Source organism: Asparagus officinalis, chromosome 3, assembly GCF_001876935.1.
Source record: "Asparagus officinalis chromosome 3, Aspof.V1, whole genome shotgun sequence".
Classification (NCBI taxonomy): domain Eukaryota; kingdom Viridiplantae; phylum Streptophyta; class Magnoliopsida; order Asparagales; family Asparagaceae; genus Asparagus; species Asparagus officinalis.
Window position 1 is genome coordinate 38518581 of NC_033796.1, and position 11792 is coordinate 38530372.

Consider the following 11792-nt stretch of genomic DNA (forward strand, 5'->3'; position numbering starts at 1 on the left):
GAAGTATTTTTGTTTTCCTCTTTATACAAACACTTGAGACTTAAATTTCTGTCATCGTGCCAAGCCGAGGCAACTCTTTGCAGCATGTCATAGCATAAAACGAAAACCCGCGGCAGCGCAAAATTTTTAGAAGTTGCGGGTGAAAGAACAAAAAAAAAATCCCCGACCCATTTCTCTCTCGCGGTCTCCCTCGATTCTAAAGAGATCCAACTCTCCAAATATTTATAACTGGATCGACAATGGCGCAGCCCCTCCTCCGCCTTCTCTCCGCTCTCCTCCTCCTCTCTCTCGCGTCTTCCCTTCGCTTCGATCTGCAATCGGGCTCCCCCAAATGCATCTCCGAGGACATCAAGATGAACGCCATGGCCGTCGGCAAGTACTTCGTCGTCAACCCCAACGAAGGCTACCCCCTCCCCGATTCCCACAGAGTCAGCGTCAGGGTAAGGCGAAAATCGGGGGAAAAAATCGAGTCCCGGACCCTAACCCTAGCTTCAGTTTGGCGAATTCTCTGATTTGAATATATTTGTTAGGTGACGTCACCGTATGGGAATAGCGTACATCATGCCGATAACGCGGAATCTGGAAACTTTGCGTTTACTTCGTCTGAGGCTGGGGATTATCTGGCTTGCTTCTGGACGCCGGATCACAAGCCGCCGCAGATGATGACCGTGGAATTTGAATGGAGGACTGGGGTTACTGCTAAGGACTGGCCGAGTGTTGCGAAGAAAGGGCAGATCGATGTAAGTTAGATTTTGATTTCTGGGGTTTTCAGATTTAATCTTGCTGTCATTAGTGATTATGTTTGTTAAGTTAGATCTTTTCTTCTTCAATATGGACCTTTGCCCGTCAAACCCCGGGCTTAAAATTGCAGCTTTGAAGTTCGCATAGTTGTTGAGAAAGACTTTAATTTTGTTTAGCAAAGGTGTGCGAGCTAATCGCGGCTTTAAGTTTCTTTTAGTGAGACAACATGACGATGTTCGAAGATCAACTCTTATAATAAATTTTAAGGGAAATGGAGGCATTTTAGAGGTATTAAACATGATAAAATTTGATTCTAGTAAATTAAGAATTGTGCAGCAGCTGCTAAGCAGTAAGAATGGCTGGAGACTTCTTTGTATTGAAAATATCAATGTTTTTAAGATAGTAGTGTAATAGTTATAAAGGCCAAAGTTACATAATCGAAGGAAATCTTTATATAATCCAAGGAAATCTTTACTTGTGGTCTATCTTTTATTTCTGTGACCTTGTTCTCTTAAATGTAGGATAGATGTTATGAAGCTTGTGACATTTTTTATAAGAGAAGAACTATCTGAAATTCTATTGTAAAGGGCATCTGCATGCATCAATTTACCTTCAGAAATGTTATGTGGGTTTTAATCCTCATGTTTGGGATTATTCTTAACCGTGCATTGGCTTTTCATTTCTATTCCACGTGAGTGCACGTCTTTGTTCATTGTTATTGTATGTCTTGTACACAATTTGCTTCAGTGCTGGATATGGGATTTTCCAATTCCAAGTAGTTATAAATTAGGGAAAAATGCTTCCAGCCCCCAAAACCAATGAAAACGTGCTCCCCCCAGACTATTTCAACGCTCTCAAAACCCCCAAATTCGTAAGAACTATGCACTGAGCCCCAAAACACAAAGCCCAAGAATTTTACACAGGTAAAGACTATAAAACACTTTATCTCTCTTATGGGCATTGATCACCTCCTCCCCCTCTAGTGCTTCTCCCTGATATCCCTGTCCCCGACCGTCGTCGTCCCTGCGGCGTTCTCAAGCTCAAGTCCGACGCTTCCTCGACCTCTTCCCGTCGACACTTCCTCGACCTCTTCCCCTTCCTCCGCCTCTCCTTCCTCGTCTCCAACCAGGCCATCGTTGAGTCCATGGACGCCGAGAAGGTCGTCCACGTCATCGACCTCCACGCCTCCTCCGACCCCACCCAGTGGCTCGCCCTCGGCCCTCACACCTAAGGATCTCCGAGATATGAGATTGTAGTGGGATATCTGAAGTTTTGAACACCAGATTCCCAAGTGGGTCCCGCTGCCACCGGTCGGGATCTTGACCCTTCACCCTCTTCGCCTTCTCTCAGCACTGCTCCTTCACGTTGTAAGGGAAGCTGCGAGGGTTGGCAGTGTACTGTTCCTGCAGATCATCGAGAGTCCTAACGTCGTCTGAGGCCAAAAGAGGGGAGTCGAGGAGAGAGGCGGAGGCTTAAGGAGAGGAGTGAGGGGATGAGTTTGGGTTTATGGGTTGGGTTCGATTGGCTCGCTTAGATGAAGATGATGATGATTTATTGTTGGGCCTCATTTTTCCCTTTTTTTGTTTTCTTAGGTTATCTGAAATAGATAAAGAACAACTTTTGCTGAGTTGCACCCCCCAGTTGTGTAATCTCCGAGACAAAGATTGTAGTGAGATCTCTAAGATATGGATTGTTATTGAGAAAAGAGGAGATATGAATTGTTATTGAGAAGAGAAATTGTTATTGAGAAGAGAAGCTTTTAACGTCAAAAGCTAAGTGATTTACGCGTTGGTTGTCAAGGTTACGCGTTGGTTGTTAAGATTACGCATAGCTTGTTAAGGTTACACGTTAGTCGTTACGGTTACAGGTTGGTGTTATGATTACACGTTGATTATTAAGGATAAACGTTGGTTGTGAAGGTTACGCGTTGGTTGTGAATGTTAAGCTTAACAACCAACATGTAACCTTAACAACCAACACATAACCTTAAAAATCAACGCGTAACATTCACAACCAACGTGTAACATTAACAAGTAAACTTGTAACCTTCACAACCAATCCGTAAAATCTTCATAAAAATAAAAAAAGAAGGAAATAGAAAAAAAACTTTAATTTTTTTGACTTCTACTATAATAATTCATAAAAATAAAAAGCAGTAACAATTTTTTGGACTTCTACGATGATGTATACGTTTGTTTTAGGTGGTTGGAGTTACCTGGATTTTGTAATAATATTTCACTTTTAATTTTCATAAAATTTTCAAAAGCCAAGCGATTTACGTGTTGGTTAAGGTTACGGGTTGCTTGTTAAGGTTAAGTGTTGGTTGTTAAGGTTATGCGTTGGTTGTTAAAGTTACGGGTTGCTTGTTAAGATTACAGTTAACCTTAACAATCAACGCGTAACCTTAACAAGCAACCATTAACCTTAACAACCAACGCGCATAATCTTAACAACAACGCTTAATCTTAACAACCAACTCGTAACCTTAACAATCAACGCGTATAAATTTAACAACCAACGCTTAACCTTAACAACCAATGCGTAACCTTAATAAGCAACTTGTAACCTTAACAACCAACATGTAAAATCTTAATAAGTAACCCGTAACCTTAACAACCAACACGTAAATAAAATCACTTGGTTTAAGAGTAAAATCAGGGGTTTAAAGGCAAAAACTTACAATCAAGCCTTTTATTTCCTACTACAAGCTGAACACCACCACACTAGAATCACACCACAAGTGAGCAACAACAAGCCTGCAGGCTCTTTTAACACCAAGAGCTAGCATTAATTCAACCAATAGGTAGCAAGAATTAATTCCACGAAGTGCAGACACACCTAGTTGTCATCAATTCTCAAATTAAGAAGAGAGGAACTTCTGTGAAGAGAGATGGAAGAGGAGCTTAAGGTTTTAAAGGAGCTAGGGTATTGGAGGTTTGTGAAGGTGGGCATATGGGCATGCATGTGAATGTGTTGGCACCAACATGGTTGATGACGTGGACGACCTTCTCGGCGTCCATGGACTCGACGATGGCCTGGTTGGAGCGGAGGAAGGGCAAGAGGTCGAGGAAGTGTCGGCGGGAGAGGGAGGGGTCGGGGGAGGTGGAGGTGAGGGCGCGGTAGAGGTCGGTTGAGGGCGTCGGAGAAGTAGGAGGCGATGTGGTTGGCGCAGTTGAGGAGGGAGGAGGTGAATGAGGTAGAGCTGACGCTCGTCGGACTTGAGATCGCGGACACTGCAGGGGACGACGACAGTCAGGGACAGGGACACAAGGAGAAGCATTGGAGGGGGGAGGAGGTGATCATTGCCCATAAGAGAGATAAAGGGTATTATAGTCTTTACATGTGTAAAATTCTTGGGCTTTGTGTTTTGGGAGCTCAGTGCATAGTTCTTACGAATTTGGGGGTTTTGAGAGCGTTGAAAAAGTCTTGGGGGGAGCCATTTTTCATTAGTTTTGTGGGCTGGAAGCATTTTTCCCTATAAATTATAATAGCCATATTGGTGGGGTTAGCTCTAGAAAATGATGATTAAACTTGCAATTCATGATATAGTAGTTTGAGCAAAACATATTTGATTAGTCAATATATTGGCAATCAGGGCCTATAAAGCTTGCTTCCAAAAGCTGGATAATCCTATATTAGAAGGTAGAGAACTTGGAAAGGTGTTGATTTTGCAGATGAGTTAATAAAAAAATAGATCTCTAGAGTGAAAATTTGAAGCTGAATGTTATAAATATGGATGATTGGAGTAGAGACTCATTGATTATCATATTAGTTATTATGGGCAACATTATGCATCTTCCTAGTCTTTATCCGTAATGTAAAAATCATCTTGACATGTACTAATGTGTTGGGCACATTGTAGAAGGGCGAACCTGTGTTCGAACCTCGCCTTCGATGGCGAGGAAGCTCGCCTGTAGTGGACTCGCCTGATGGCGAGGTCGTGCGGGCGATGTTTGTGCAGGCGGATCTTGGGAGGCGAGGTCTCGAGCTCGCTTGTAGGCGACGTTCGATCTCGCCTGCAGGTGAGATGGTTCGAGCTCGCCGGATTTGATGGGAGCCAGCTGGACACAGCTGGAGAGATTGCCCTAGGGTTTCCCTATAAAAGGGAAACCCTGTTCTCGTGTTGAAGTGGCACGGAGCAGAAATTGAAAACCCCTTTGTATTTTGAGCAGCGGAGGTGGAGAATTTATTCTCCCTCCGATCTTTTTGGGCGTTCGTTCTCTCTCCTATTGATGAGAGCCCATTTATCCTGTACTCATTAATTGAGAGGCAGAGTTTGGTGAATTGTATTGGGGTTTATTTGGTTAATTAAGAGAGAGATTGTTTGAGCGGTGATTTTAGATTAAAATCACCTGCTAATTGTTGAGAGATCTCAAGTTTGAGATCTTCTCTCTTATTTGTAATTTCATGTTATTAATAGGAAATTAATTGTGCCGCTCCCGTGGACGTAGGCAAAATTACCGAACCACGTAAAAATATTGTGTTCTTGCTATGATTGGGTGTTGCTTGTATTATTGTGGTCTATTATTGTTCTTGTGTGTGCTATTGATTTGTCGAATCGGCTTCCGCGGCGCACAACACACATCACTTAGGTAGCTGCCTAGGCGGCTCTAGGAACAGGGTCATGTGCATTGAGTGCTAGCGCTATGTGGAGAAATGTAGTTACTAGTTAGTATATGACGTGGCCACTAGAAAAGGCTGCATACAGGGTACCATGCAAGTTTGAGTTTTTGTCTAGTTGATTGTTTTACAGTGACTGAAAAAAGCAATGGTGGTTTCTTCCTGCATTTTATTCACTAGCCGATTATGAGTAACTCAAGTTGCTACTTGCTAGTGGTGGGTCTAGCTGCCTGCAAAATAATTTTTTTTATTTTATATAATTTATAAAATTAATAATTCATTTCCCTAAATATGGATATGCGCTAGTGTAGCTGGCGTATACCACTTTTACGAATTTACAATGCATAATTTAGTATAGAGGACCACCTTTAAGCAGGCCTGGTTTTAGAGGTACCAGGGGTGTAATCATTATGGTCAAAATCAAAATTCTAAGGCGAACAAAGGTTACATAACAATGGAAATATATAGTGTTAATTATATGTACTTTGGCTTAACAACCTGAAACTATGGGGTCAAATATTTCTTGACCATTTTACTGTGTGCCATCAAGTGGCAAAAAGATGCCCTACAGACTTCAAATGTTCGTAGTGCCAATTTTCTGGTTGATGCATGGAAAAATAAAGGGGAACAACTTTCTTTTTTATTTCTCCTCTGAAAATTTAGATTACAACAATCAGTGTGGATTTTCGATATGGAACTTCCATCTTCTAAGTGTTTTAAATATCGGCGATAAATCGGATAATATCGGCGATATATCGGATTTCTAAGGTTGCCGATAGGTTAACGTGAATTTGTAGTCGGTTAGCGTTTTTGACAAATTATCGGTGATAAATCGCTGATAACGGATAATATCGCCCGATAACAGATGTTTTTTTTACCGGTTATCAGCTATGATTTGAGTTACGATGTTGAAATATAAAATCCGATCCGTTTTCACAGTAAAATGAAAAACCTAACCTTCGTGGATCCTGATCTTCAAACCCTAAATCACTCTGGTGGCTGTTCTCCAGCGACGAAGAATCTTCGCCGCCTCGACTTTGTTGCCTCGGACCTTCGTGGATCCTGACCTTCAAGCCTCTTCGTCGCCTCGACTTCGTCACCTCGGCTCTTCGTCGTATTGACATCTTCGGCTCTTCGTCGCCTCGATTTCGTCACCTCTTCGTCACCTCGTCTCGACTTCGTCGTCTCGACTTCGTGAATCTCCAGCGAGGTATCTCTTCTTCATTTCTTCTCTTCTGAGTCTTCTCGCCTTCGTTTTCTTTCTTTTTTTCTCTTCTTTCTTTTTCTTTTAAGCTCGCCTCCCCGACCTCTTCTATTCTGATTATTGTTCTCCTCTTTTTTCTTTTAAGTTCATAATCATTTATTTTGCTCATCTTTTTTAATACTAATTTTCTTTTGGTAGCTTGCTACGGTCATCGGGTGTTGTAAGCTGAAATAACTCCCTCTAGTATTTGTTTGTCAATTATTACTGCTTCGTTTTGTTACACTTTCTCTCTGATTATTACTGTTTTTGTTTGTAGTTAAGTTCTTCTACTTGTATAATAAATTAGTTACAAGTCTTGTAATTAATTTATAGCAAACTTGTAAAGTTGTAATTAATTTTAAGAAAATACTCGTGAGACTGTAATGTATAAGCAAATTTAATTTTAATTATAGTTATTGTTCATTGCATTTAGTTTATAGCAAACTTGTAATTAATTTTAAGAAAATACTTGTGAGACTATATAAGCATTCATTGCATTTAGTTTATAGCAAACTTGTAATTAATTTTAAGAAAATACTTGTGAGACTATATAAGCAAATTTAATTTTAATTACAGTTAATTTTCATTGCAATTAGTTTATAGCAAACTTGTAATTAATTTTAAGAAAATAAATTTTAATTACAGTTAATTTTCATTGCAATTAGTTTATAGCAAACTTGTAATTAATTTTAAGAAAATATTTATGAGACTGTATAAGCAAATTTAATTTTAATTACAAATTTACAATTAATTTTAAACTATTAGTTTTTACTTGAGCAATTAGTTTTAACTACAACTAATTGTTCACTGCAACTAATATTGATTAGTTTTACAACTTGATCCGTAGATAGTTTACAATTGCTATTTTAAGTAGTCTTCCTCAGTTCTTTCATTCCTTAGAATCTTGATGTCATTTTGAACTCAAGTCTGCAACAAAAAAAAAACTGATTGATGTTAGGCATAAAATTTTATGACGTGATGAAATAAATGTAGTAAATATACACCATCCAGTGTATCGCTCCGATAAATACTACTTATCTTCGATATATCCCCGATTTTCGCTATCCGATAAGGATTTTGACCGTCCGATAAATCCCTGATAACCGATATTTAAAACCTTGCTTGTAAGGAACTGTTGATATCTCTCTCTTCCTCTATCTTACATGTCTCTGTGTTTGTTTTTAGTCAAGCAAGCCCAGAGAGAGGGTAGTTGGAATATTTTATGATATACTAAACAAAATGCTAGTTATGTGGAAAAGTGGGAATGGCATTATTAGGTTCTCAGTTTTTGCTTCTAATTTTGTGGAGGAGGACACCACTCTTTGAAATGGAGTAAGAGTTACCTTGACCGGATATCTTTTGGTTTTATAGCACAAGGACATCAATTACATCACCATTTTGGCAGGAAACTTCAGCTGATCTAGTTTTATCAAATCAAATATATTTATTCTGGAAATTATGGATTACTAGAGATGCGTGATTGTGAAAAGAATGTTTAGACTTAGATTTGGAGAATAAATCCACAACTACCATGGCTTTATTTCACTGAGATTTATGTGTGATATAATACTGAAATTATGGGGTGTCAAGGTGATTGATCACTAGAGCACTACTCTTGTTTAACATTATGTAGCATCTATCTGACAGATAAGTGTCTATTAAACATGGGCTAGGTTCCAGCATCAAGATGTTGTTGCTGAGTCGCAAAGAAGTCTATCAATAGTCAATCCTCCATAAAGTTGATCAAGGAAGTGATTGTTGACATATTAGCAATGGACTTCCAATATGGATGATTGTTGTATATGTTTATGCATGTGCTAATGATTTGGGGTTGGGTGTTTGTGCCGTGAATTTCTGCTATGTTGAAGTAAAATATTGGAGGAGAACAAGAATTAGTTGAACCACTATGGAGCATGTTTGGCACATTTTTGATTGATTAATAACTGAAGTACCCTGCAGAATTACTTTTCTACTATGGGAGGTTGAGTGAAGCAGATAAGTACATCTATTATGTGAAGCAGATACGTACATCTATTATGCTTAATAAACCTGGAAAAACTTGCTGCTAATTTATGACACCGATGAACAAGCTTGTGTACAAGTAGGTAAGTTTGTTGTGTCACGCTTCGCCCGACATCTTTATTACTTAACCCCCATGTGTAGTGCACATTCTATTAGAAGAACCCCATATAATGGGAGTATAAATCATATCGGAACCTGTCTTATTATTTTCTCTATGCAGCTCCATTCGATATTAATCTGTGGGAACAGACACTAAAATTAAAATTGAAATAAAAGAATACGAGTCCAGAGTTTTCCAACTGAGTCCTATCGCAGTAGCACTATTACCAGTTTCCATGATAAAATCAGCAGATATCTCCAAAACAAATCAAAATATCATCAAAATCAAACAATACAGAGAGGAGAGATCATCTATCTTGAGATCTTCTGTAGATCTGAGAGATGCCCATTTTATGATTTTGTGATTCTATTGAATATTTTGCTTACTGGGTGTGATTATATGTGTGATTGAAGGGAACCCATTATCAGATTTTGGGTTGTTGGTCAGAGAGAAATATATGATTGCTTTGTATAAGAATATGTTAGGGATGAGAAATTCGGGAAATTGGAAATGGCTTATGAAATCTCCAAAATAAAAGAGTCTAATAATGGAAGTCCATGACTTTATAGCAGGTAGTGAAAGAGGATGTAAAAGAGGTAAAGATCTTGTGCTTGGGAGGAATAGACGTCATGACTCATTGTTTATGTTTATTTTTAATTATTATGGCTCCATAACATTGTCAATGCTGGGGATGGAGGAGGCGGACACCGGTGATGCGTATTGGTGGTATGGACTATGGATCTCATCGTAGCTCTTATGAATGGTGGTTTGTTTGAACAGAAAGACCCAAGTAGAAGATGATATGCTAATTGAGGCGCTTAGTTTTCTCTATTGACAGTAACTTTTTTAGTGTACACATGGCGGGTTGCCACAGTATCCGCATAGAGGTGATTTATAGGACTGGTTCTGATATAATCTTTACTCATATAGAGGGTAACCTATACTATTCAAAGGTGGTTGGGATCAGTTTGAAAATTTTAACTTATCTATCTATGGTGCAAACCACCACATTCCTATAGGGGTTGTTGGTTCTGATAGGATCCTCATTCAATTTTCAAAACCTTTTTAGTTTTTGAGTGTCCTTGCTTGAGAAGAGAACTATTTCTGAAAATCAATGTGTTGAATCCACAAGCAACAGGGGTACAAAATTTATGAATAAGTACTTCTGCGTGACATTGAATTTACTTTGTAATATCAAATTCTGCCATTATATTGTGAAATTTTTCTCATTTTTGAATTGGGATTAATATGTGAAGCCTGAATTTCCAAACCATCATATACACATGATCTTGCTATTGTGCTTAATACCTGAAATTTAGTCAGTCAAGTAATAACCATACGATTTCTTACGAGTTATTTGTTTGCGAGTTTTACGAGTTGAGCAAGATGAAGTTATACATTCACTTACATATGAATATAGATAGATTAAACATCCGGAACTCTGATTGCCAAATTTTTGTAATGATAGATTGATAGGTGAAATTGCTGATTTTTATCTGCCCGTATAATAGCAAGTAGGTGTTAAAATTAGCACATTTATATATTGGATTTCTGCTGCAGGTAATGGAGCTGGAGTTGAAAAAATTGGAGGATATTGTCACGTCAATCCATGATGAAATGTTTTATCTTCGAGAAAGGTGTGATTCTCTCATTGTCATTTGTTCTCCTTTGATTTTTCGTCGGAAACTGAGAATTACTTGAAGTATGCATTATGGTGGTCTTTTCAAGGTAAATGGAAGAACTATGTTGTAATGTTTGTTTATAGTTCCTTTTGCACTCAGAAGTTGACATAAGCTCTAAATTTGAGACATCTATGCATTTCAGATAAATGGTCACGTAAGATCAGGCAGCATGTTGTCACAGACCAACAATTCTGTTCTTATTCATGCAAAATTTAACAGCGATCGTTATGATAAATTGTGCATGCCACATTTTTTTCCTTCTCCATTTATTGAACAGAGACATCAGTATATAATGTGACTCCATCTCTTATTATGAATTTCATGTACAAGAAAAGTTATGAAATAAACTAATAACTATTACCACTCAAAAAGCACATGCTCAAAGAGCAAGCCAAGAGGTCAAGCATCTTTAAGTAGCCTCCATGACATATGGCTTCTCGTCTGCATTGCTTTTAAATTATAAAAAAAGCCTAATTCTAGTGAACTTTAAGATTCTGGATATATGCATGGATTCTCCACTTCGCTTGTTAAATACCCTAATTCTGATGAACTGTAAGATCCTGGATATATATATGACTTTGTTAATAACTAGTTTTCTTTTTGCCTTTGTTTACCTTTTAAATGTTTTACAGGGAGGAGGAAATGCAAGATATGAACAGAGCAACCAACTCTAAAATGGCCTGGTTCAGTTTTATGTCACTCGGAGTGTGCTTATCTGTGGCCGGGTTGCAGTTATGGCATTTGAAGAACTACTTTGAGAGGAAGAAGCTCCTTTGAATCCAGTTATCGATGTCCCTTTCTTTTTTTTTAGGAATAGGCTTCGCGAGGTCTGTCTAATGCATTGATTTGTCTTGGCATGCGGAGGCTGTAAGCTTATTGTGTCCTTGGTTGGGATTTTCACCAAACAGTACCTTCAAAAGCTGCACACTGGATAAATTGGACATTTCCAGATTTATGCACACTTTTGTAGCTCTAGCAATAGGTAGAGAGTTTTCTTCGCTTTTGACATGCAATTTTCTAAAATTGTTATTATGAGAAGAGTGTCGAATTGATGTAGCGAAAGTATAATCAAAAGAGATAATTACTCATTCCCGTACGAGCAAAACGGCACAAATACCAGAAACATTATGAATAGAAAACTTCTAAAGTTAATAATTACTAATCTAAAGGATTCACAAATTCGTTCTCCTTATACATGGCGTTAACAAAGCAAAAGTAATAAAATAACCTTTCCTAAAACAATTATACTTCCTAAAATAAAAAAAATTCTAAAAAATATAAGGAACTAAATTGAATCAAAACTCTTCGACGTGCAGTTTGAGCCTGAAGATGAACTCTTTTGACCCTGAAACTCGATTGGAACAGAAGCTGTTCAACTTGTAGA

At 38.3% G+C, this 11792-nt stretch overlaps 1 protein-coding gene across 1 annotated transcript; it reads left to right on the forward strand.

Annotated features, from left to right (window-relative positions):
* On the forward strand, positions 11–11441 carry LOC109833853 (transmembrane emp24 domain-containing protein p24delta9-like). Its single transcript, XM_020401678.1, has 4 exons — positions 11–440; positions 531–740; positions 10287–10363; positions 11041–11441. Exons 1-4 carry the CDS (start codon positions 240–242, stop codon positions 11183–11185), a joined length of 633 nt encoding a protein of 210 aa, XP_020257267.1. The 5' UTR covers positions 11–239; the 3' UTR covers positions 11186–11441.

What these genes read in the sequence shown, in the direction of transcription:
- LOC109833853 (XM_020401678.1), top strand. Translation starts at nt 240, where the DNA reads ATGGCGCAGCCCCTCCTCCGCCTTCTCTCCGCTCTCCTCCTCCTCTCT. An exon ending in CGAAGAAAGGGCAGATCGAT is followed by an intron (nt 741 to 10,286) that starts GTAAGTTAGATT and finishes TTTCTGCTGCAG; the next exon opens with GTAATGGAGCTGGAGTTGAA. An exon ending in ATGTTTTATCTTCGAGAAAG is followed by an intron (nt 10,364 to 11,040) that starts GTGTGATTCTCT and finishes AATGTTTTACAG; the next exon opens with GGAGGAGGAAATGCAAGATA.